This window comes from Haliotis asinina, chromosome 7, assembly GCF_037392515.1.
Source record: "Haliotis asinina isolate JCU_RB_2024 chromosome 7, JCU_Hal_asi_v2, whole genome shotgun sequence".
NCBI lineage: Eukaryota > Metazoa > Mollusca > Gastropoda > Lepetellida > Haliotidae > Haliotis > Haliotis asinina.
In genome coordinates, this window is record NC_090286.1 from 16,116,622 (window position 1) to 16,144,592 (window position 27,971).

At 37.9% G+C, this 27,971-nt stretch overlaps 1 protein-coding gene across 2 annotated transcripts in view; it reads left to right on the forward strand.

Annotated features, from left to right (window-relative positions):
• The first annotated feature begins 1,161 nt into the window (after positions 1-1,161).
• The window catches only part of LOC137291844 (RING finger protein 11-like), a 42,667-nt gene continuing 15,857 nt past the window's right edge, over positions 1,162-27,971 (forward strand). Inside the window, exons 1-3 of one of the 2 annotated variants that reach the window (XM_067823390.1) lie at positions 1,162-1,419; positions 2,707-2,858; positions 19,642-27,370. In XM_067823390.1, the coding sequence (XP_067679491.1) occupies positions 1,303-1,419; positions 2,707-2,858; positions 19,642-19,813 (441 nt within the window). In that variant the 5' untranslated portion in view covers positions 1,162-1,302 and the 3' untranslated portion in view covers positions 19,814-27,370. Of the gene's footprint in view, positions 1,420-2,706; positions 2,859-19,641; positions 27,371-27,971 lie in introns of those variants that run through there. The other variant, XM_067823391.1, reaches the window with a different exon arrangement.

The following is a 27,971-nucleotide window of genomic DNA, read 5'->3' on the forward strand; positions in this document are numbered from 1 at the left end:
CTGCATACGCGTTGATGTCGAATTTTGAGTGCCGTTATTCACTGTTTAGATTACAATGAAAACACAATATTTTGTTTGTCTGTTCGTTTGTTTGTTTGTGTGCGTGTGTGCGTGTGTGTGTGTGTGTGTGTGTGAATGGGTACTTTATAACTATACAAAAGGTTCTGATTTAAAGTATTTCTTTATATACATAATCATTTAGTATAATTGTCCACTGACACTCGACAATAAAAAAAACCTTCCATTAACATAAACATCCTGCGCTGATTCAGCATGAGACGACAAAAGTTAATTAGGGAACTCCAAAATATTAATTAAGGTAAGCAAAAATGTCAAAAACACTGTCACTTCCTGCCATAGATGTCACATCACACACTAAGAGACATAAGCAATTAACCTTCTCACATAGACATATGAAGGGAAACACATAGCAACAAGACGATGTCCTTCCTACGGAAATCTCTATGTGTCGTTATTGGGTTTTTTTTTCATCATTATTATTTTTAAATATTGTTAACTATACATTATCAATCCAACTATATGTTTATGAAGGCAGGGGGTTTATATGCCCAAATATACAGATTTCGTTTTCATTTTCTGGAATCCACTTTTAGTATTGCCCGGCGTGCTGGCCAAGTCTGACCTATGCATGGCCAGACTCTTTGGCCACCCTGTCATGTGTCAGTTTTACTTAACTAATAAATCATTGTGTCACATCTTCCATCACACCCGCTTATGAAAACAACAACCAAAATAAACACAAACAAAAATTCCAGATACACAGTATTAAACGTGAATGCGATACTTTTTATACAAAAAAGTACCCTTACAATAGCCATTGTCTTTCTTTCAGACCATATCCCGTCTCGTTTCATATGACATAGCGTAAAAGATTTCAAAGGATGTTGGTTCTCAGACTAAGGAATAGCCAAACCATCAATCGAAACCGTGAATATACGCTCTGTTTACGTTTCTATTAAGATATTCCTACGCCAAAACGTAAATTTCCGTTCTGTTTTACCTTACTCTATGAGCGCAAGCGTAAAGATGAACAATCTAATCTAATAAAGTATATTATTCATCATGTGTTTGATGGTGTGTAAGAACAGAAACAAAATACTGATCGTTTGGACTATATGTCTTGACGTCACTCACATACAGAGGAAGTTGAGGTGTGATACGGCGAATGTTTTGATCTGTCACACTTATTACTTGCCATGGCTGACTGAGATAAAAGTGTGTTTTAAAACAAAACAGCCCGCAAACACACATCCTCGCATACGCTGTGTTGGGGGTACATGCATGTTGAGGATGGGTAACTGTTTAAAGTCACCGAATACAGACGACATATCTTTATTACGAGGAAGTGATAGTCAAGATGGCTCTGACCCAGGCCTTGGTCCCCCACCACCTTACCAGGTTAGTTTTTCTAATAGTCCTTTGTTGTAGCAACATTTAACTATTTTCACTTATATCTGCATTCACTATCTTATTTGCTGTTTTTTGTAAACATCCTGGAATGGAGGTCATCGGTTGTCATTTGTGCTGATCTGATGTCACTGCCATTCAATTGCAAGTTCTTCTTTGTGTTGAAAGTAGGTTATTATTATCGAGTGTAGTCAGCTTTAGAGTATTAACAAATACCAGATGTTCGGTTATTAGTTCTACTTAAATATGGAAATGAACTACAAGACATATCAATGTTTACTGAAACTGAGAATATCATTTGAAACAATGAGGATGTCACTTGTATATGGAAATAATCTGTAATGTTCACATACCTTAACCCCCTGGATGCCAGAGGGACAGTTCAATCCTGCTCTTAAACTCTCAGTTTGAAGTCCAGTACAGTTCTAAATATATTATGCATGCAAATATACTTGGCAGTCTTGAGTTCTGCAAGAAAATCACTGTTTCTTGGTACCATCCGCTATTATGCGCAACTAAGTTAAAATATAATTTAAACTAACCTTTCATGATAGACTTCATAAAATCCAAAATGTTTTGACAGGACAATAGAAATCACAATTCCCAGCATTATTTCTTGTATGTTTTGAAATGTGAAAACTGCATAATTACTGGGAGTATTGAATTTAAAAAAAATGGCATAATAATGGGCACTGCTGCAGAGCAGTTTCCATGAAATTGTTGTTGCTTTTGTTATTGTCTTTTTTCCTGTGAATACCCAGATGATATCCCTGAACATGTGACTGGTTTGTGACCTCTGCTGCGCCACCTGTATGCACAAATTTATAGTATAAGTAGAGACTGATCAACAAAGATGAAACTCCTTTTACTTCACTATTATGAAAAGATATGAGAAAACAGACCAAAATATAACGAAGCAGATATATGTCTTTATTTGTTTTCTCACAATCCTAGTTAGTTAATTATGAAACTTTATGAAAAGGACATGATTTGCTTATACTGATAGTGAATTTATAACGTGACTGTAATATTTAAACATTGCATAGATTGTCAACATGAATCATATTTTACACATGCCTTGTGCTTGACCTTTTGCTGTTTACAGACATATGGCATTTCTATTTTGCATGATTTCCACAAAAATGATTCAAACTTAGTCTAAAAAACGTCACGTAACCTTCAGATGATTTGTCCTTTCAAATATGTTGGGGCCGGAGGGGATATGTCATCTTGTAATGACTCTTGTTGACAATGGACCAAATCCTTTATTACTTGCAGGAGAGTGTTCCAATCTATCATCCCTCACCCAACATAAGTCGTCCAGCCAATCAGTTAACAGAAGAGGAACAAATAAAAATAGCTCAGAGGCTCGGTTTAATAAACCATCTTCCAACTGGGATTTATGATGGAAGCAATAAGAAAGCAAAGGAGTAAGTATAATGTGGGGATGTCATAAAACGTGGTATCAGTGTGTCAGCAAGTTTGTTTCAGTTGACGCTGTTGTTTCAGTTGATGCTGCATCAATGCTAAATAGATCATTTTTATCCCCCCAGCATGTAAAGGGATATAGTCAATGCCTCGTCTGTCCGTCCCTAATCATTTTGTTTCTGGAGCATGACTGAAAAAGCTTTCAGTATGAGCCCAACTCTAAAACTTCTTAATATCTTGGAGCAAAACTTGCCAGGGATATGTCATTCTGATGACTCTTGTTAAACATATCCTGTCTTAAGGTATGCACTTCTCTCTCTTGCTTAGACAGTGAATGGAACCATGTAATCTTTTCTCCCAAGGCCTGTCTTGTCCATTCACCTATGCACTCTCTGCTGACCACCTTATAAGACAGCTGTCAATCAAAGCATGCAACATGCCCCACTATCTACACACCTTTAGAGCATCATTCTTCTTCTTGTCACACCTGTGTGTAGACGTGATTTACTTTACTCATTGTTTCTTCAAACATTCAATAAAGTTAACCTCATGGGTAAGACAGACTTGCCCAAGAAGAAGAAAGTGCATGTCGTTGACATCCCGTATGGTAGTTGTTGAATGTTCTGCCATCCCCAACTGGGCTACTTTCAAGCAGTTAGACCTTATGACAATGCTTTCCGTGTCCCTGGTGCTATCAGTCAATATGGATAAGAAGCAGTCGGTTTCTGCTATGACAGTCAGGATTGTATTTATCAATGCCGTTTTAGATCTCGTCGTCCATCTAGCAGTGAAGAAATCACACTAACTCACCGCTGATGTTGCAAGATGTTTGTTACACTCCTTTGGTCGGTTCGCTGACTGCTTCCCATTTGGTGATTGGAAGTGTTGTCTCCTGTTCTCAGATGCCTCGATCATCCACTTCATGTGTTGTTTATCAGTTTCACTGAAATCAACAGTTGCATCTCTCCAGTCTGTCATTAAACGATTCAGCATTCACCAAAAACAGCATGCCAGGAATCAGCATTTCATCGAAATAGTATTCCATGAATTAACATTCACCGAAACCACATTTCACGAATCAGCTTTCTACAAGTGCTTTTCACCAGATTGAATATTTCATAATGATTCACAGGACTCAGTTTGGCTCTCCATGTCTTTCTTGTTTAATGAGGAAACATGGTTCACTAAACCGTTTGAATCAACTGTCTACTAATCTTCAGACCATCTTGCCGAAACAACCTGCTAGATATCGTTTTGACCACATTTGTGAGGTCTGTTTCCTTCAGCAAGATACCAGATGATCTGCTTACTTCATCCAATTTGATAGATCGGAACCTGTCTACAATAATTCTTTTACATGCTCATCGAGGATTGTGAGCTTGCATTTAGATACCATCAATTACATCCGCTATTACTTGAACTCTGCCAGCTTTCAACACGATGTAAATATTCAGGGCATTTGTGATACGCTGAATTCCTTACAGCAGAGTGCATGTTCTCTGAATTACCTTACGACATGTGAGATGCTGGAAGATTTTAGTCACATGACTCATCCCACCTGGTACCCCTTCCTTCTAGGTGAACAGAGGTAGTAGCTATGTCAATAGTTCACACATCTAGATTATGCCAGCACTTAAAGTTCTGACAACCCCAGACCTCCAAGACGTCTGTGTGACTAGAGCTCATAGCATTCCACATTTAATCTGCCATCTGATCTTCACCTTGATGAATGACTTTGTTTAGGAATCTAACCTATGGCATAGATATCAGCTCTACAACCACTCATTTGTACATTACCACTACCAGACAGGATTGCTGTCCAAAAATGTTTTCTGACGCTTCACTAAATCCTGTTACTACAGACTTCTTGTAACAGTGTTATGATGTGCCTCAAGGTGCAATCATAGCCTGGGGTCCATCTCACAAAACACCTGTACACCTAAAGTCTCATAACATTGGTACCTCCTATGTTAGGGTATAGGAGGTAGTGATGCTACAAGGAAACTTACGGGATCTAATCTTATGAGAGCGTTGTGAAACAGGCCCCTGGTTTGTCATCTTCATCACCCTTCCTTTTACATCATCATCAAGTTTCTGGACACAAGGGTCAAGTTTATGTGCATGATACCAGCAGTGATGTTTCTTCAAGAAGTGAGCATCCCTATGACATTTTTTATAGTCAGTGCCTTGTCTGTTCATCCGTTCGTCCATAATCATTTAGTTTCCAGAGCTCAGAAACCGTTCAATGTTTTTAGACCAAAGATAATAAGCTCAACCTACGGTTGTACCTTTTGCTATTTACAGATTTTTGACATTTTAATTTTTATCCCCCAGCATGTAATGCAGGGGAATATAGTTGACACCTCATCTGTCTGTCCATTCCTCCGTCCGTCTGTAATATAATTTTGTTTCCGGAGCATAACTCAAAAGCCGTTCAATATTTTTAGGCCAAAATTGATAGATGTATTAATCTGAACCTATGGTTGTGCCTTTTGCTATTTACAGATTTTGGGAATTTTTGGTTTTTTTTGTTTTTCCATGGAATGTTTTGGTCTTAGCCTAATGGTTGGATGGACTTTATTTCCAGAGCTGAACTCAAAAACTGTTCAGTATTTTTCTGCAAAACTTGGTAGATATATCTGGCTATGTACAGGTTTTTGCGATTTATTATTTTCTCGGTTTCCATGGAAACATTTCGGACTTTGTCTCAAAAGTGAGATCTGTGTTTCTTGGAGATGTGTTAACTTGGCAGATATGAGAGTCAGACCCCAAAGTGGTGCCTTTGGCTTTTTTCAGATTGTTAACATTTATCATTTGCTGAGTTTCCATGCAAACGATTTGGACTTATGCCTTGTTCATATGCGCTGTTTTGCTCACGTGTGTATTTTTTTATACATGTGCAAATTTGCTGTCATGTGAACACAAATGCACAGGTGTGCTAAATTGCTCATGTGCAAATTTACTCCTGTGTCAGACCCCATGCAAATGTATTTTTACACATGTGCAAAAATGCTCACGTGTGTATTTGGGTCATGTGAACGGATAGATGTATTTGCTCACGTGTGTATTCAACATTTTTCGTCACAGCATCAACAACATCACCGTCATGGTTATGACCGATGTCGTCTTCCTGTCTGTCATCGCGATCAGTTGTCCAGCGTTTTTCGTAAACATCCTGACGCAACTCACAAATGTTGTGCAATATAACACAGGAAGCTACAACTGTAGGTGCAAGCTCAAGATCTACGTCAAGACGTTTCTGGATCCGCCTCCATCGCCCCTTTAATCCTCTAAACGTATTCTCGATTGTCATTCTGGTGCTGCTCAGGCGGTAGTTAAACATTGCTTGTACTGCTGTGAGATTAACCCTGGAATATGGCTTCAGCAGCCATGGTGTCAGACTAATCGGAGGATAAGACGGATCTCCAAGAATAACTATGGGTATGGAAGTAACTCGATCAGGAAGTGTTATCTGCTTGTGTTGTCTTGGAAACAACGTGTTGTTCTCTCCTTTGTGAAATATTTCAGAGTTAATGAAAACATGTGTGTTGTGTGCACGACCAGGCCAGCCCATGTTGATATCCCTCAAAATGTATCTGTAATCATACACACCTTGTAACAGAATGGATAAAAAAAACGTTTGTGATTCAAATAGTCGACCTCACGAGCCTTGACTGGTATGTGACATCCGTCAGTGCATCCAGCACAATTAGGGAAACCCCATAATGTTTCATATCCTTCAGTAACATCTCTCAGATCTTCACCTTTTGGAAATTTCACAAATTTTATCAATGAGTTCTTCCACAAGGACACTGCAAACATCATGAACACATAGTGTTGCCATTGATTTTGCAACACCAAATAGATTTCCTAGTGTCTGATATTCACAGGTTGACGCCAACAAATATATTGCAATAGCAGTTTTTTCAGTGTAGACAATGGCTCTTGAACGGGGTATGGGTCTAGTTTAAGGCGATCTTCCAGCATGGAATAAATGAAGTCAAAAGTATTCTTCTTCATCCTGAAATTATTCAACCACTGATCATCATCGAACGTTTCAAGCACAATTCTTTCGTACCAATGTTGACTTCTGTCCAACTTCCACAGGTTATTCTCTCGTGACATTCTGAGGGTCAGCCCCATACATACTCATTACAAAACGACTACTCTTGTCAAGTAGCCATAACTATCACTTCAGCTCATCGTACTTGGAGCCATTCCTTGTATGATGAAAGTAGAAGAAGTTTGAAGACGTTTTCGAGAATTCAGGAAATCCTAACCCTTGGAAGACAGGGTCTTTCTTCCTGGTAGCTTGGCTACTGCTGCTCTTATATCTAAACTTTATGCACTTGATGTCAATTGCATGTGGTTTAAGCGGAAGCACCTTGACCAGATTTTCCTGGGTTTCCAATAGGACTTCATTGTGAAAAGGCACTGCCAGGATGTTTACCATTCCTCGTTGTCCACCATCCTTTGGTACTGAATGATACTGAAGATCCAAAACTGCCCTGATAGTTTTGTGCATTTTTTCTTGCTGCTTATGAAGATGTCACCACTAATACAAGTATCTTTTCATCCTGTCATCATTGATGTTTAGGGCAGAAGTGCCTCATACCACATTATCTCTCCAAATATCTTTCCACCATTTTACAGGCTTATGCCTGTGCCGGATTGGACAGCATCCGATTTGCATGAGATACAGACATTAGCTTCTACTATAGCTCTGGACAGTAACTGCTGACTGCATGCCATCATGCAATGTTGCTTTTGGTAGTCTGACTATCTTCTCCTTTCATTCCGAGATCTTTAGGTCATGGATGTCCAAAGCCTGTACCAGTTTTGACCCCTGCTTTGGCACATCAACAATTCACTGTTTATCAACACAGATGAGGACTGGTACCACACAGTAGCTGCTAAGTCTGGACCTCATGTCTGTCTTTTTTCTTCTTCTTACAGGTTAGAACTACTTCACTTAGTCCTATGCTGATATACGGAGATACTACCACCCAGGTGGTTGGATGGATCTGGAGCATGGGTTTGTTTCACGATGTGGTAGAGGTTGATATTTCACATTTCACGACCTGTAATTACATCAGTGAATTGTGTCACTCCTGAAACCCAGTTCTTTTTGCTGCATTACATCTCCTAAGTTGCCATCTTGAGCTTAACTTATGTAAAGGAGTCAGGGTCAGTTTGAACATTAAAACTCTGAGTTGTGCTTCTCTTTCAGTTTCACCCACTGCTGGGGTCTGTGGGGGTATTCTCAAAGCAGGGGCTGACCAATTATTGTCAAAAAACTGTTATTCACAGGGGTGCCTTGTAAATCGTGTTGTGGCGAGGGTATTACTTGGGAGACATGCTTAGTAAGCCAAGGAGTTCAGGAGAACTCATCACAACCATACGTGTGCTAGTCATAACATGTAACAATTGTTACCAGTCTAGACAGTTCCTGCTGTTTGCACTGTCAAGACGTACAGCATCTGCATCAGGCCATCCAACCATGGGATAGGTGCATACTGTGATATAGGATAAGTTTAAAAATTTGAGAATTTTAAGAATAAATTGTATATTTGTGTACTTATCCTATCTCACGGGTTGGAATCCTGCCCAACCTCCCCGCTGTGCAGATTATCCATGACTAAGATTATCCTAGTGGCTCCGAGAACGAGAAAGATAAGTCAAAGGTGGTCACATGGGTAGAAAGTGAGGCATGCTGCATGCTTTGGTTGTTGGCTGGGAGGCTGTCTTATAAGGAGGGCAGCAGAGAGTGGATGGGCTAATAGACATGAAAGGCCTTGGGAGAAAAGTCTACATCCTTCCACTCAGTGTCAACAATTTATGATGAAATTTTTCAAATTCAGTGCTACAGAAAATGTTTGTCAAGTTATGATGGTTATTTGGGATGGACAAGGAGGAAAGCAGGAAAGCAAGGTGTTAGGTAGAGTAGATAGGCAAAAAGAGTTCTTCACTCCTAATTACAGTGGGCTCTAACAATATCAGCCTCTGTAAACATCGGCATTCTATCTGCAATGGCACAAAGTTTCAGTCCCGGCAGAAATGCACTTAATTATCATACAGAAACATCAGCTTGTGTCTACTCCAGATATCGGCATTGTTTTTCAGTCCCAATGAACAAATTGTTATGAAAACAAATCCGTAAAAACTGACACATGACAGCCGGCGCAACCCTTTGAAGCAATTCAGTCCGAATGATGTAACAACACAATTCACTGTTACTACCAGAGATTATTCAAAAATGGGAAGTGTCAATTAGTGTCTTGTTAATTAGTGAGTGTAACGTGTACATTACATAGAGTGATGAATAGTGGGCAGTTTGACTGTAAACACTGTAACAAGACATTTCCCAATATTGTCCAGAAAACGGAAGTGTCAATCAGTATCTTGTTGGTGGTACGTGTCACATACATTGAGTAATTAGAAGGTATTTAAGGAAAATCGTATAATGTCAGTAGTGCAGCAATCAGTATTGCCAAAATGTCTCGGCCTGCAAAACGTGCAAGATAAGAGTTGACACTTCAACAATAAGTGCAGCTGATAGAAGATTGTGATAAAATGCCTCGACCCACACATAAAGCATAAGCATCAACATACGGAATTGGCAGACAGACAGTGTCTGACATTTAGAAGATCAGTGACTTTTTTACAGTGATCAACCTTGTTATTATTTGAATATGTCATAAATGACTGCATTCTGACACTGCCTTGTTCCTTATTCAAACATGTTGTTAATGCTAACAAGACAGTACGACTTCCAGTGTGCATCAGCATCATGAGGCAAACTGCCTGTACCGGCACTTTGTCAAAACCGGCATTTTTATTTGGTCCTCAGTGGTGACGGTATTGACAGAGTCCACTGTATATATATTGTCACTCAGTGTATTTTGATTTATTACCCTTTTTGGTTAAGCTGATATTAGCTGAACATTTCTTTTCAACTACACCCTCAGTTTGTTCATGGTCTGTTCTTAATCTCATTTCTGTTTTCATTTGTCAAAGTACGAATTTTGCAATTCAGGTGGTTGGTGAATTCCACTGACTGAATCTCCAGATATTTGATAAGGTTGCATGAAATATATGTTTGAAATTACTAGCATCTTTCTGTATCACAATGGAATATCACACGATGCTACATGGGTATTGTGGTCACTCATCTTGACTGTTGTGAAAAACCCATGCATGCGTTTGTTAGTTGTCAAAATGATAGATTAAAAAGAAAAAGACTTACTTTATGTTTCTTCAAATCAACTGCAGTAATTTATAATGTACTAGTCCAGACATCCAGCAAGAATAAAGATTTACTGAGTGTGAGAGCTAATGCTTACTCTGAAATTGAACAAATCCTTTATAATAAACATTTGATTGCAGATACTACTGATCCATGAAAATGTTTTCTACGGATGAATCAGTGACAAAGTAATTTAGTAGTAAATAAACTTGTGTTAGAAAGAATGCCCTCACTTGAACGACAAATTGTTATGTGAGAGGGATAACAGAAATATATTTTTCCAAATTTGCAGAGTTTGGTATATTTTAATGATGCAAATGTTTGCCCCACATTGTCCTACAGGGTTTTACTTCGAATCACAAACTTGGGGTTCCTTGGTACCCCTAATTATTAGTTTTAAGGGTCTTTGCAGTCAAAATGAGGTTTATGTGAAAAAATGGTCATCATATGGACTGATGGGCAAAATGATTGCAAGTAAATCCTCACAAAGAAACGAAACACTTAGCAAAGCCATAGATGATTGGTGGATACAATGAAGTAATATAATCTTGTCATCAATGATCCCTCAGGATTATGGTTCCCAGTTTCCTGTGGGTACCACAGAGACATACAGAAATGAAAGAGATTAAACCTTTTCTGAATAAACTAAGTCATAGCTATTCCTAGTGCTATCTCCCTTAGCTGTGATGTCACAACATTGTTCTTGAACACCCTCATAATGTTTCTGCATGTTCCACGTACAGACGTGTTACAAAGCGGAAGAGAATTTTCAAGGTTAAAGTTGCCACAGGTATGTTCAATCAAGCTGGGAAAAGGAAATTGTTCTCTCCTAGGTTCCTCTAAAAGTATGAAATCTGCCTAAATCTCCTAGTTTGGTGGAAAAATGGGAGTCTTAAATCAAAATCTATTCAAAGATCAAGCTGATACTCTAACCATGTTCATCTATGAGCTAGTATGGTCTGAGATACAATCATCCATACAGCAGTCATTCCATGATTTTGAATTATGTAACAAGGAGAAGATCTCGGATATATGGAGACAAATAGATTTCTCGAGCTCTCTTATGCAAAATGCAGAAGGGAGTTGGCTGCCATGGATGGATGGGACTTTATGTTGGTGACAGCTTTGCCTTATCATCAGCTCCAAGGATTTCAACTGCTGGTAGTTGCGGTTAACCCAGATATTGGTAAGCCTGCTTTACTAGCAATAGTTTATACCCATAGGCAGTTTGGATGCTCTGTATTCTATACACAAAAAGTCAAGCATCAACCACAGAGTGAGCAAGTTAAGTTTCATGCCTCTCTCAGCTTGTGGTATTGGTCTGTGATTAATTGAGTCTGGACCAGACAATCCATTGATCAACAACATGAACATCTGTAGCATATGTCATACTTGGGATTACACTTAGGGCAATATGACATACTAGTATGTTGTTACATTTGACCACTTTCTAAATGGCATTGTGTGTAATCATAACATGAGCATCGATCTACACAATTAGGACAATGACATATTGGGTTAATCAAGTCAGTTAGCTTGACCACCTGATCCCATTAGAAGGGACTCCCAAGCCCATTCATCACATGAAAAACAACATGACACTAAGTATTTTAGTCTGTTACGTGTCGTTGAGTTGGAGGCTGTTAGTGGACTCAATAATGGCCAACCAATATGGATGTCGTGGGCTCCAGTATGGGCGTAATGTGCTGCTGGCAGTGCAGGGAGCAGCAGCTGAATGGAAATCTGCTGTAAGCTTATCCCCGGAATGTAATTCTAGTTCCAAATCAGAAAAGAAACCCACGAAGAAAAGAGGCAGGTGAGGGGGAGTCTGCCGTGGGTCCGAGCGTGGAAATCAAGACCGCCTCTACCAATCTTAATCCTCTCAAACATTCGATCACTGAGGAACAAATTTGATGAACTTTACGCCAGGACGAAATATCTATTTGAATATTGAGACAGTTGTGTGTTGTGTCTCACGGAAACTTGGCTGACATCGTCTTGAAGGCCTCAGTTCCCCCAACTGTTTGGATAGAAGTATCTAGGATACTGGGAGGGAAACAACTGGAGAAGGATTATGCATGTACATTAATGAGAAGTGGTGTAAGAACTTTGTTGTTAGAGACAAACTGTGTTCAGTTAACATCGAACTGTTATTTTGTGTCTCTGCGACCAGTTTATTTGCCACGTGAATTTGGCCAAGTATTTGTTCTGCTTGTTTATATCCCCCCAAGTGTGGACAATAAGAAAGATGCAGCTGTTATCCATGAACATGTCCAAAATCTTGAGGTTATTTCCCTAGATGTGCTGAAATTGTGCTTGGCGATTTCAATGGATGTATTTTGAAATCAGTTCTACCCAGTTATGAACAATATGTCAAATGTGAAATTCGGAAAGGAAGAACAATATGTTTGTACTATGGAAATATACAGAGAACCAACAGATTATACAAGAAGCCCCTATTGGATTATCAGGTCACAATAGTGTATTTCTCCTACCAACGTCTAGACAGAAACTTAAGACAGTAAGGATTCTAGTTGAAACAGTGAAATCATGGACTAATGAGTATTGAAAATCTTAGAGGCTGTTTTGAACGCCCTGACTGGACTGTATTTAGCGTAGATAATGACAACCCTGATAATCTGCATGATGTTATCATATGTTATATAAGCTTTTGTGTGGAAATGTGATACCTACAAAAACTAGCAAAATATTCCCAAACAGTAAGCCATGGGTCACTAAAGACTTCAAATCCTTGCTAAATGACAGAAAGGGAGCCTTCATGAAAAATGATTTTAATCATCTTAAGCTGACACAGAAAGAAATCAGTTTGAAGACACGTAAATGTGAAGCCAAGTACAAAGGAAAGGCGGAATACCAGTTCCAGCAGTGCAGTCTGAAACAAGCATGGTGGGGGATCATGACAACAGAGGATCAAGACAATGATTGGCAGTACAAAGCAACGTGAGGATATTGTTACAACAGACAATAGAATCTTTGCTTAAGATTTGAATTCATTTTATTTTCGATTTGACTGTCATGATCTCAGTCAAGAGATAGAGACCTTTTTCCAAAACATAGAACATTCAGATGCTTCCGTAACCATCACTGTAGGTGATGTCCAACAGAGCTTCACGCGTAGAAAGGCTGCAGGACCAGACAAACTGGATGGTATTGTGCTCAAGGAGTGGAGACTACAGCTGGCTTCAGTATTCACATGCCTGTACCAACATTCAGGGGACGATCACTCCATTCCAAGTATTTTGAAAACGTCGGAGATTATACCTATTGCAATGAAGAGCAAGCCACAAGAACTGAATGATTATCATCCAGTTGCATTAACCTCCATTCCTATGAAGTGTCTCAAGTGCATTATTTTGAAGTTTCTGAAGACAGAAGTAAACCATCTGCTTGAGCCCCTACGGTTTGCATACAGATCCAAGCATGGAGTTGTTGACGCCACACTCTCTCTTCTCAATATCGTATATGAGCATTTTGAGACCCCCAAGTCCGACATTAGAATACTATTCGTTGACTTCTTTTCAACCTTTAACACGATGCAAGCACACATCATGTGAAGGAAACTGCAAACTATGGAAATGAATTCACATAAAAAACTCTATGGATGGAGTTTGTTGATGATGCAGCCATTGTTGCTCAGATGTATGATTACGTATCAGAGCGACAGTACAGAGATAATGTAAAATATTTCACATCAACGTGTATAGAGAATCATTTTCTTTTAAATGTGAAAAAGAAAAAAGAACTGAGTATTAACTTCAGAAATAACTCCCCAAAAGTATCACCTTTGTTCATTAGTGAGATAGTAATGGAATAGAAGTACTTTGGAACATTTATTGATAGCAGGCTAATGTGGAATACCAACTCTGATGCCCTGTGTAGTAAATGTTGTTGATTTCTTGTTATCATCTTTATTCATTTATTATTTTTTTCCCTCTAGCTTTGTGATACAAAACAAATTCCTTTTAAGGTAATAAAGTATTGTCCATGTCTATGTCTATTTCAATTTCTCAACTCTCATAGATATTATACCATCAGGGGGATAGATTCAAGGGAGTCTGGGGGTTCTTTTAGGGACAAAGAAAGGGGAAATGCAGGGAGAATCAGAAGTGAACCCCATCAAGGGTATTCTCAAGAAATTCAACACTGGACTTTAGACTGGTGAGGGTTATGTTACTTCTCTTAAACTAACAACTGACACCAGCTTAGCAGAATATTGGTTTATCCTCAAAAGGTGATGGGATCATAGGTCACAATGATTTGGAGAGTATCACTAGATTTATTGAGGAGGTTCATCAAGTCAAAGGAGTTTACTGTAACATTCAGGAAGTGATGTCTTATATGGGACATGGCGCCATAACCGTAAGTGATGTCATAGATGGTAATGACGTCATAATCCGGAAGTTGCATCATGAGATCAGATATGATAGATGAACATAGATGATCAGGAATGAATGTTGATTAACCGGAAGTGATGTCATAAGTCAGTGATGTAATATAAACTGATAAAGTGATATAAACTTATACGGAGAATAATGTTGTTATTGGAACTAATTCAGAGAATGATAATAGACTCTCCAAATATACAAAATCCTTCTTCTCTATAACTTCCTCTCCTAGTAATCTGATAACAAGTTAACATTCACTTGAATCATGGTGGTGGGAATATTGAGCAAGAAGTTCCTGAAAGGGAATTCTTGATTGCAGTAGTATAGTGGTATTCCTGTTCTTCCTCATTCACTGGGACTCCTCTATCCTTAGGTGAGACTCTGGCAACCACAATCCAGAAGGAATGGTTACAACATAACCAGGAACAATTACAGATATTGTAAGTAATTATTAGTAAATTTACCTCTGGATTATGGGATCTAGGTCCCACCCTTTCCTTCTTGCAATGCATATTAGGAGAGGTAGTTTTGAAAAAATATGAAGGTGTTCAGGAACAATGCTGTGACGTTACAGCTAAGGGAGATAACCATGTCACTCTATAGGCATACCACTAGGAATAGCTATGACTTAGTTTAATTAGAAAAAAAAATTCTCTTTCATTTCTGTATGTCTCTGTGGTACCCACAGGTAACTAGCAACCACAATCCAGAGTTACGTTTACTTATAATCTCTAATAATATCAGTAATTGTTCTCTTGAACAATGGATGCTGTGAATGTTTTTTCTGTGTCCACTCTCCACTTTTGTGCCTACTGGACACACATTTGAGCATCACATAAAATCCTGGTACGCAGTGATCACGCAAAATAATAGTATGGTCAGTGAATACAAGTGAATGCATTATAATCACAATGATTTTGTAGGATTTGTAATTACTAGTTCTGTCATATCTGTAGTACACATAAAACTGATAACAGCGCTGTTGAATTTTATGTTCATACTTTTACCATGATCTCTCTGCAGCAGAACAGTTATGTCATATACAATTTTGATGTAATACATTGGCAATAATGATTGTAAACAATAGACAAGGCACACTTGAAAGACATACCCTGTGTGTGGGGTAGTCAAGTTGGGGAAGATAGGAAGTATGTTATTTCTTCAAACCTTTTTGATGTTGATGTTGATGCTTTGAGTAGTACTTTTTTAGATGCTATTATTTTATGACAGTAATAGTATGAAGTGAATATTTATTATGTTACAAGATGTTACAAGGAAATTTTCTCACATGAATTCATCACATCCTTCACCTTACCTGTGTTCTTTTTAAAAAAGATTATGATCTGGACATTGTTGAATAATGCTGTTCATACTCACTGAACCAGTGTTATTTAGTACATGTGTATGACAATGTATTGTCCAAAATATAACCTTCTTGGCCATTAATTCCTTTGGAAACCTTAGCACATCTGTTGCCTTTAGATACAGTAAAAGAAAATCAAAAAGTAATAGTAATTGACTTTAATGTAAGTACTACATTTGACTGTTTATAATGATTTTCCCACAGTCATATTGAAGTCAATTATTGCCAAGTTTGGTACAGTCGAAACTTGTTACCTTTTCTATCAAATGTGGTGATGTGTCTGCTTGTTGTGATATGGATGAATGGACAGCAATTTTTTTTGTTTCCCTATCTCACACTGTATATTTCATTCTTCTTCAATCCTTGCGTGGAAATGATTTTAGGGCAAAGATTCCATCTTATAAAATACCTCACCCAAATACATCTCTCATCACCATTGTGAATGTCACTACCTTAAAAGATGTCTTGCACCTCTGAAATTGCATTCTCAACTATTCACCTGACATCCCCTATACCCTTCATTGTTTTTTTCTCTCTGGATCATGTCATTGAACTTCTTTGCAACTTTTAGTTCCTTCGACCTGTGCCTATCTCTATGCCAGAATTTGATAAAGAGAACAGTGTAAAAAGTTTACCCATTTCTTCCTTGCTGGCACATGTTTATCATATCATATTGTTTACACTATCTCTGCCACTTATCTACCCTATCAGTTTGTCTGATAAGATAATCATCATATTACATGAAAGGTTCTCTTGCTCACTTCATGAATACTGTCACTACCCTACATTGCCCAGGGGTCCTGCAGCTCTGCCTTTGGGAAGATTTCTTCAAGACCTGCCAATAGGTCTTAGCAAATAGGATCCGAAACAGAAGCTGTAAGTGTGATCATATTGCTAATGAAGCATGTGATAGCATATCTAAGTTCCAAATTAGTTACATCTGGCTTCTACTCTCTGATCTCATTTAATGGTAATACCATGTAAAAATGCCCATATCTTTAATATGTCTAGTTTCCACTTAGTTGTCCATTGTACGAGGTGTGCCATCATTTGTTGGAGACTTCATGATGTTTACTTTTACATATGCACTCATCAAGACCATTGTCAGATTCCAAAAATGCACTTTCAGGTGAAGGTGTTTGGAATTCCCTGGGGTTCTTCATCTATATAATGAAACTGGGCATGCAGTTCCTGCATTGTTAAGGGATTGTTATTGAGAATTGCATGATTAATTGTATGAAGTCTCATGCCACCTGACTGATGCTGATGAAGCATTTGACTTTGCAAAAATCTGGGTTGGTTTATCAAATTGTCATTGTTGGAGACCGTCCCTCCTGGATCCTTGGCCGTGGCATGACTTCATACCTGCTGTATGATGGCCTGACAGACTTCTGTATATCATACCACTGTCACTGTAGCCACATCAAACTGGATGGTTTCAGCAACGGTCTACACTACCACATTGGTGCTCTTCTCCTCCTTCTTTGAAGCAGTCTTCTTTTAATCAGCAGCTGGTGTTGACACTTCAGAGCCAATATAACAGCTGCTCTATGTTGAACATCCAAGACCTGACACCCAAATAAGGGTGACAGCCTTCTCCCACAAATTGTCAAGAATAGATGTGAATTTATGTATTTGTTCCTGATTTGTACATGCATTTGGTGCACTGATTCGTGACTGATTCCTAGTGCAATATTTGTAGTTGATTTTTGTAAATTGTAGTGAATTCTTTACAGTATTCATGCAAGTTCAGCCAGATCCCACAATTTCATGTAACCTTGTATTGTAACTTAAATGTATAGCATCATGAATTGAAGCAGAAAATTTTCACAATTGCACAAATTTTCACATATCCTGAAATGTTACAATTCATGGTGAATCATTGAATTTGTGGGGAAAATAGTAAATACTGGTTCTGGTTTCATCAGTTTAATTCATAGGCTCAGGCTTCATGGCATTAAAGTGAGAGAGAGAGACATACACACACACACTTACTCACACACACACTCGATCGACCAATCTATGTTGAGAATCAGTAAATTCTTCACTGTGCAAATATCAAAAAGATATTAGCATTTATTACACAGAATCTTCCTACCCATATAGGTAGTAACAAGCAACACTGGACAGTCTGGCATGTACAGAAAGTTGTCTTTGGACTTGGAATACCAGACCTTGGACTCATTGTGACTGTCTGTTGCAGATGGATATATCCTCCCATACAAGATGCACAGATGTGGGATCAGTATTTTGTATAGTCTTATGCATAGTCTCCAGCAGGTCTATTCCCCCAAGTACAGCAGAAGACAAGCCTTCTACACTAAGACTAGTGAAACATAAATATACACTTAAACCAGTCACTCCTGTCTTGAGACATGCTTCTTTGGGTATTGCACATATCCAGCAGTCTATATTTGTAAAATGCCTCTTACCAATTAAACTAAAACTCTCCACAGTGATAAATGGCTGAGGACTGTTGAACAAATCAAAACCTGTCCTTTCTTATGAAATGATGAATATATTCAACATTTGTTTCTGCAAGAAAGTTGAAGGGTAGCTATTGGGAAGCTATCAGATCTATGCTGTTCTCACCCAAGGTGCCATGATTTCCGCTGTTGCTGGACCCAAGTTTCTTTATTTGCTCTTATTGTCTTGTGGATTAGCCCAACAGAGGGCAGCAGTTAAGCAAACAGCAAATGACAGCAGGTAGACACCACTGATCAGGATACCAGCATTCTCCAGTATTGATAATACAACAAACAAACTTTTCATTCGTTTCTTCTTCTTGCTCACTTTGATGAAAAGTGAAAAGATATGCCAAGGAGGAAGGCAGGACTCGCCACCTCTTTCACGGTTGTCACGACTGAATAGGCTTTGCCTAGTTCAAAGCTACAGGGTCATTCAATAAATTAGCATTATATGTGAGTTACCTAAGATCATATCTCTGACTTGGTAATGCAAATGATCTTTGCTTGAGGTATTATTTTCAACTCTCTAGGCTTTATTGTAATCTTTGGATTTAATCATGGTTTAGAACCAGCTTCCAAAAGAATAAGGTCTTCTGTAGTGAGGCCACACTATGCAACCATGGTGAGAGTTGCATAAGTTTGAATCATTTGTAATGTTTTATGTTTTCACACACATCCTGTATCCAGTCACTCATGCATCATGCTTACAGTGAATGTTACATGATCACGTCACACAGAATTTCAGTGGTGATCGGTTTGTTTAAGATGTTGACAAAGGTGAGGAGTCGGATGTGTTAGGATGAGATGTATTTTGAAGTTGGAAAATTTGTTCTAGAAGAGTTTCCATAACAAGATGATGGAAGGATAGTGAAATGCATTTTGTTAGACTGGATAATATAGAATTGAGATTGGATAATACAGAATTGAGATTGGATAATATAGAATTTGTCGCAAAATTACAATTTCCATCAGAAAACTATTTTCTTGTTTAACATGTTACCATTTTATAACATCTATGAGTATTATTTTGATATTGTAATACTGAAACAATTTTTCATGTACAGGTAAGCAGTATTTAATGTAGGCAACGTAAACAGTGATAAACTGATATGCTTGTTTTGACTAACTTTCAAATTCATCAATCCATTTGAATTACAGTGCTAAATGTCTCTTGCTTGCATTAGACACTGACTTGATTTGGTATATGTGGTGGCGGTCTGGATATCATAGGAAAATATGATGTATGGTGAAAATATTTTAATGGCAATTTCCATTCTTAATTTTACTTTGCCTCTTTTGCAGATGTGTGATATGCATGGGAGATTTTCTACTGGGAGACATGTTGCGATTTTTGCCATGTATGCATACATATCACAAAGAGTGTATTGATGACTGGTTAATGCGGTCATTTACTTGTCCTTCCTGCATGGAGCCTGTAGATGCTGCTCTTCTTACCACCTATGAGACAAGTTGATTGACTGGTAGTTGTAGGAATACTGAACCAGCCAGTCGGTGCTAAGATAAGCAGGCCTACCTTCAACATAACTTTTGTGGCTAACCTGGACTTTTACAGTCATTAGTGGGAGACAGTGTAAGAGGAACTGGAGAAGTGTCAGCATTCGACCCAGGTGGAACAGTTGAACACAGAGTTGTATTGGAGACCTTTCCCTCAGTTTGGAATCTGTGTATATATGTAGACATACTTACACAGGGCATGTTTCTTCACGTTTTCTTTGAAAGTTCAATTTACAAAAATAATCCTTGATCAAATATATATATTTAACATGTTTCAGCTGTGCATTTACAGATGTTAAAGAAACTTTACAGACATAAATACTTTAAGTGGTTAACCACAAATGGTGGACCAAAAAATACTTGCTAAATTTGTGTGTTACATATCATAATAAATAACAAATTGTCCCTACAAAAATATGGTTAAAACAAGTTCCCTGTGTTTGACAATCCTTGATGTCTCCAGGGTATACGTTCTGATAAATCTCTACTGTATCCTGGATGCATCTATGACTCAGCCCAACAATTTTGTTACCTCCCTTTGCTGGCCCCACATTCTCACAGTAGCCAATCGGCTAAACTGCCGCTACAACCGAGCTTGTCAAGAAAGATAGCAGCTGCAGATAGATAAAATATAGTTGTTTGTGGTGCGATTTTAAGGAAATCATACAGACAAATTGACAGGTCTGAAACATTTTAAAAAATATACAAGAACTCCTTCTTCGTCTTTCAGAGTACCTCTGCATCATTTGTGTTGCCAGGTTTAATTGGTTAGATAATTTAAAAAGCAAAAGTGAGTTGTGATTGGTACGCCAAACTTCCAAGCTGAGACACCTGATTGGATTAAAAGCTAGCTGCTAGCCAAGTGAGGTAATGAATTCATCGGTCCGAGCCATAGATGCATCCAGGGTATAGTGGAGGTGTATCGGAACATATACTCTTGAGATATTGAGGATGTGTGTTTGACGTGCTGTGCAGTTTCAATGATCAAAACGTCTTCCTTTTTCTGCCTCAGACTTATTAGTCAAATTTTGGCCCTTTTCTGTTTGCTTATCTATTTGATTATCTTGTCCACAAGTTATGCCTTATTAGAAACATTATTGAAAACTGTTTCAGTTGTATACTCAAAGGGTTTATCCCAGACACACAGATATTGTGCAAAATAGGACTGAGGGCAGTAGGAGGTTTATGGTACTAAAATAAGATGTTGGTCATAACAATTTTCACAAACTATGCAATATTATTTTTTTTTGTCAGAGGTAAGAGTGATTAATATAAAAAGGCAAAAACAGTATATGTGTATGTAGTAACTAAATATCACGTGTCATATTTGGAATTTCACTTTCCCAGTAAAATACAGATTCTAGTACTATGGGGGATTGAGTCCAATTCAGGACTTAAACCCACACTCTCAGTGTCAGGCATCTGATTACCAGCACACAAAGACAGTGTGATCTAACGTGGGTTTGATCGCTGGCATTGCTGGAGATTAGGGACAGACCCTGAGGATATGGGACCATATAACAACCCAAACAGACCTGGAATTTGTTACTTACTAGGAAAACTGAAATCCTAAATGCATGTATAACCCATTACCATTTGACCACCTTCTAAATGGTATTGTGCATTCAAAGATAATCAAGCACAGCAAATAAGTCCACAGATCGGCTAGTTAAGACATGCAATAGGTTTATTTTGGAAGTTGATTATAGAGCATGTGATTTCAGCACTTTCAATCACTTTTAAGTAATTTCTTTTGGAAATTGGCTATATATTATTTAGGAAAATTGATTTGCTCAACAATACTGCAATCTGTATTTTTTTTAGGAATGACATTAAGCAAAGGACAAAGGAATGACATTAAGCTTGACGTCATAGTAACTTAAGGCAGTATCAGTTTTGGTTGGTCCTGGGTTGCAGTCAGTATGCTTTTCTGTCAACAGTCATGTGACCGCTTCTAGGCCAATCAAGTATGCTTACGAAATATACCTAAATACAGTGCACTCTGCCTAATTCGGGACCAGTTTGGGACTGACTAAAAAGTCCAAATTAGACAACAGTCCGAGTTACACAGAAATTTTTTATATTAATGCCTGAAGACTCAGACCATAAGTTCAGTCCAGTTTATACAGCAATCTGAGAAAGATGGAGTCTGAGTTGAACAGAGTGCACTGTATAGCAAGCTTAATAGGCAAGTGTACATTAATATATTACATCACAAGGTCAGTGATAAGACACCTGTCATTTCTGTCTGTTTACTTTCATCTCTTCCTTTAAAACAGCCCAAAGAACTGAGCCATCAATGCGATACCATTCAAGATAAGTTGCTAATAATGTTTCTTACAACATTGAAAAAAAACCCCTTCAATCTTTAACCCATTTCTACATACAATTAATGTCTGGGAATCTGATGGACATGAATAGCAAGGCAGTTGGATTTGCATGTGCCAGTATGTGAAAAACAAAATTCTGCAGAATTTTGGAAAGAGAAACAACATGGTCCACAGAGATACAAGAAAGCTTTTCTGAATATCTGAATTATTAAGTTGAAGATTTGTTAACTGACAGTGCTTTTAGTATTCTTAACACTGATTAAGTACTTTCATCTGAATTGAACCTTGGTAATCTTTTACAACACTGAATGTCATAGTTTGCTTTGCTTTCCCAAACATAGTGAAACTTTATAATTATAACCATATAATAAGAGATGAATATTTCTTTTGGATAATATTACAATTTTACATTGAACAGTCCATATTATCATTATTTCAAGTCAGATATCATACTTTCCTTTTGTACCGACTTTCAGCCAACTTTGAATATACATGATTTAATTAAAATGTAGTACTCATCTTTGTGTGTAGCATTTATTGACCTGGAAGTGCAAGGACAATTCTTAGGTAGATGCAGTGTCATGACATTCAGTTTTAAAGTTGTACTACATATGTGACATGACTTTACTTCCTCCAGGCATGTAGTGGATTGTGCTTTTGACTTCCTGATAGTGGAACTACTTTGAAAAAGACAAAAGTTTAATTTGTCCTTAGTTTGGCAGAATGTTTTTTTTTGTGTTTTGCTTCTTCTGTAGCTTCTGTATGTCATTACAGAATGTTTTTAGAAGGGGAATCTAGTCACATGGGACAAACATGTACACTGCCCTACAGCTGCTGTGGATGTACTACTCTCAAGGGACACACATTGACACCACCCACAGTTGCTGTGGATGTACTACTCTCATTAGACACACATTGACACTACCCACAGCTGATGTAGATGTACTACTCTCATTAGACACACATTGACACTACCCACAGCTGCTGTGGATGTACTACTCTCAAGGGACACACATTGACACCACCCACAGCTGCTGTGGATGTACTACTCTCATTAGACACACATTGACACTACCCACAGCTGATGTAGATGTACTACTCTCATTAGACACACATTGACACCACCCACAGCTGATGTAGATGTACTACTCTCATTAGACACACATTGACACTACCCACAGCTGATGTAGATGTACTACTCTCATTAGACACACATTGACACCACCCACAGCTGATGTAGATGTACTACTCTCATGGGACACACATTTACACTATAAGGAATTCCAACAACTGCTGTGGAAAGATTTGTCCTATATAGTCACTAAAGCAGTGAAATATCTTGGGACATACATATAATTCTAAAGTGGCTATTGCTGGAAAGTTATGTTTGGCCTAATATCAACTTCTTGAAATCAAGATACATCACAACAAATAACCTAGCCTAATATCAACTTCTTGAAATCAAGATACATCACAACAAATAACCCAATTTGGAAAAAAACATTATCATAACATGTTTTAGTCCAAGCCCACATAGGTAGTGTGTATTTGTGAAGCGATATTACTTTTAGTTGTTGAAATATGTGTTTATAATGACATAAAAAAAATTATAATGTCAACATTTACTCTGGATTATGGTGGTTTCATAGATACATACAGAAAATCAAATGAAATTTTAAACACTAAGTCGTAGCTATTCAGTCTTATGCCTATCCTATCCCTGGGTTACCTCCCCTGACCCTGACATCATCGTATTGGTTACCTACAACCCTTCATAAGTTTTCTGTATGGTCCAAAATGCAAGGTGTGCAGAGAATCAGTGAAATTTTTTTTCAATCACATCTTCATTCCTTCGCTAAATTGGTCAGTTACAATCGCATTCGATCTTAGTATTCAATCGTATTATTGCTTGACATTGGTTTAGCTATTTGTCACGCAAAAGGATTTTGGGTGACACAACTTGTAACATAAGGATTTCTTTCTTGGAAGCAAGGTTGTTGTTGAAGTGACAATAATATTCCAAGAGTGAAATTGTTATGTTATTGGCTGTGCCATGCAAAATCCTATTGTCCATCATGCAAATACATATTTTACTACTAGTAGAAAGTAGTTTAGATTCAGTAACTTGGTGAAAGCAAACCTAAATAGCATTTTGTCTCATACTAGAGGATCCTTGCAACAGGGTGCTGCCATTTTTTAAATCATGGCAACACAGCTTAAAGTCAGTTTGAGAACCCATTATGGTTTGTTTTCATCAAGTGAGAAAATCAAAACTACATGTACTTACTTAAGATTGATTTAAGGTAATTAAATGTTGATATGAGTAGTTTGATATGATTTATGTTTTGTGCCTCCTAGAATATATGTGACTTTTAGGAACTATATATATTACTTGTATTTAGTACAGTGACATCATAAACCAGAAGTGAAGTCATGATACCAGAAGGGACGCCATAACTGACCTAGAAATGACCTAGAATTTGAATTAACTAAATTAGAGAGTGAAGTCAGGAACACAAGTGGCGTCATAACCAGACGCGTCATCATAATAACGGAAGTGATGTCATTAGACCTAAAGTGACGTCATAGATTCATGGAGATTACTTGAAATATTGGATAATTCAGTTAGATATACTATTCCGGTTTAGTCGTCAGAGACTAAAAGTAATATGAGGATTTTAATGTTAGAACTATTTATTATCTAGTTTGTCAACTATATTCTGAAGACAACTTAGGAGACTCACCAATACTCTGAATATATTCCCTCACTACTGCTGTCCTAATCTGGAGATATCTGGACTTATATTTTTCTATGACTTAGTCATAGTTAATCTTATTAGGTGGAGTCATCAGCTATCATCTGGTGGTATAGGGGGTATTATCTTCTAAGGGCTACCATCCTTGGGTTATTCTCAAGTACCCAGCACCTTTTGTTCTAAGGTCCCATTTCACCCGTGCAAGATAATCCCTTACAACAAAAGGTGCACTTTAATTTGTGCCCAGTGATATTTGTTCACCATTGATGTTTAGTCACAGTTCTGTGCATGTCCTGAATGTGGTTTGTCGTACGTAGCCCTTCTGTGTTGTAATGGTTCCATGTTGCCCTCCCATGGTCTGCTTCCACCCGGTAGGATGTGATTAGTTGCTGAAGCTGTCAACTGCTTGACCTGGCAGAGCATCCTCAGAACATGGAACCAGATGACAGTGATGTCATCAACAGGAACCAGGGGAAGGGCCATGTAAGCACAAGTCAAACCAACTTTCTATACCTTCTTCCAGGCTACTTGGGTGTAACGGAACATGCAGTCCCTCATTTGTGTCTCATGAAATATGGTGTTGAACACATTCTGGGCTGCACTGAAGACCTGACAGGGACTTAAGTTGATTGTCCTTGATGTGGCTTCAGTTCTTCTTATCAATCCTAAGAAGCGGTTATAAGTTGTTTGCTTCTTATTTGGTAGAAGTCCATAAACTAATGGGCTCGTCTTTGATAAAGGCATGAATGGTATATATTTGTCCAAAAATCGATGGACACTTGTCAAATGTGCCATCACAAAACCACAGATCTGCTTCTGATAGTAGCCGCAGGTTCTCATCCATGGCGAAGATAAGGACTTTGTCGTTGTTGCCATCAGATGCAAGCAGGATGTCCTCCCCAGATGTTGTCTTGGTGTAGGAGTCTGGGAGGTCAAATGCTGATCGCTGATGGGGAAGAGATGTTCTTGGCTCTGGATCGGTAGAGTGCAGGTCTGATTCTGTTAAAGGTTGGGATCTTCTCAGTGATGCCTAGATCAGTGTTGTTCAGTCATAGACCTCTAATAAGCAAATATAATTTGAAAAATGAATTCCGGCAAACATGGAAAGTATCATGCAATGATAGATGTACAAATTATAGATATACAAAAGGATTTACCAAGGACACTTAAAATATACTAGAAGTAGAAAGTATATTGTGAAAAGTTTATAGTGTTATGTATGGGATAATTCTTCTTGGTAAATGGAAGGAATCGACCTCGATTGTTGATGAACCACATCCATGAAACTAATGATGAACTTGTTAATAGCAATCTGTCTGTTGTCGACAATATGACTATCCTGCTGCCCTTAAATACCAAGTACTGACCTCCTCTACCATTTGGAATGAAATGCAAGTCAGCCTGTGCTTTTGCTACGGTGAGTGAATGCTCTATACCAAATTACAACATTATATACATGTATATAGTGAACAGAGTTCACTTGGAGCGATGTTACAACAAATAAAAATTAATGTCTGTCAGTGGCATAGTGAACTGCTCTCAGCGGGCAAGTTAGGTGAACTAATCCTTCAGCTTGGCGGCCATATCTCATAGGAACGGACAGTATTTGCAGTCAAACAAGAATAACTGTGGAAGTCAGTGTGGCTGAGCAGGCTAGTGCTGGCGATTAGGTGCATAACTGTTAATGCCCCTAAGCTGCTTGGTGAACAAGAAGACCCTGTGGGATTCAGGCCACCATAATCCAGAGGGAATGTTTACATTATAATTAGGAACAGTGACAAGTATTGTTAGTAATTGTTAGTAAACTTACCTCTGGATTATGCGATGTAGTTCCCACCCAATGGCCTCGCCGTAATTCCTCCTTAGAAGAGATCATATGTATTTGGGGTTTTTTTTAAAGAAAAATAATGAAGGGTTGTATTTAAACAGTATGATGAAGTCAGGATTAGGGGAGATAACTCGGGGATAGGATAGGTATGTGTTCAAAATTTCATTTGATTTTCTGTATGTATCTGTGTAACTAGAGGAATAAGGCTACCATAATCCAGTGGTAAGTTTACCAAACAATACATGTAATTGTTCCTGATTTCATTCTACCATGTAAATATTGTAAAGCAGAGTTTTGCAGAGAAAAGAATCTGAACATTCAGTGATGTTATAGTATAACACCATTATGATAAAGCAATTTTCAGCATTTATATTGTCATGTTATTCAGACATGTATTAATGAATCTTTTTTGCCAACAGAATTATGTTACAAAACTTGTTTAAACCTGTTTGAGAAGTGTCATCATCTATGTAATAATATTGTGATAAAATATAATTGTGATAAAAGTTTGTCATGGTTGCCTTTGAACTTGTCACTGAAGCATGTATGTACTAATATTGTTCAGATGTGCACATGTGAAATGTAATATAATATGTAGATAGTGTACAGTTTTTGTTTTGTATCTAGTCTTTTCATGTATGAATGCAAAAAATTGTCATGATGTGTTTGCTAAATGAACATAAGAACTGCATTCGTTTCACAAATTTCAATCATTTTCTTGATTATACAATGCATATATTGTTGAGTAGTTGCAGATGGTCAGTGACAATGAAACCTGTTGATACCATGAAGCATTCAAACACAGTGCTGTCATTTCTCATTGTATGAAGTTTACATTATTTAATTAGCATTAATTGTCACATCTGTGCCAAGAAATGTAGGTGATTTTGAGTAAAGGTTTGAGGGATGGATGTCACCATTTTGCCATTTGTATTACTTTCGAACTTATTACCCCCAGATTAGAAAATATTGTCCTTACTCATCTGACAACATATGGAGTTAATATGGAAACAGTACAATGTGTCCACATTTCTGAAAACGGTAATTCTAATTGTGCATTTGTATTCTGAAACTTTCCTAAACACATCATACTGGACTTGGGCTTCCTGACTGACACAATGTTTCTGTGATGAGCAACAGTGCTTCTGTGTAAAATATGTCTTTCAAGTTTGTTTATGAAGCTTTTACTATTTATGCCTTTGT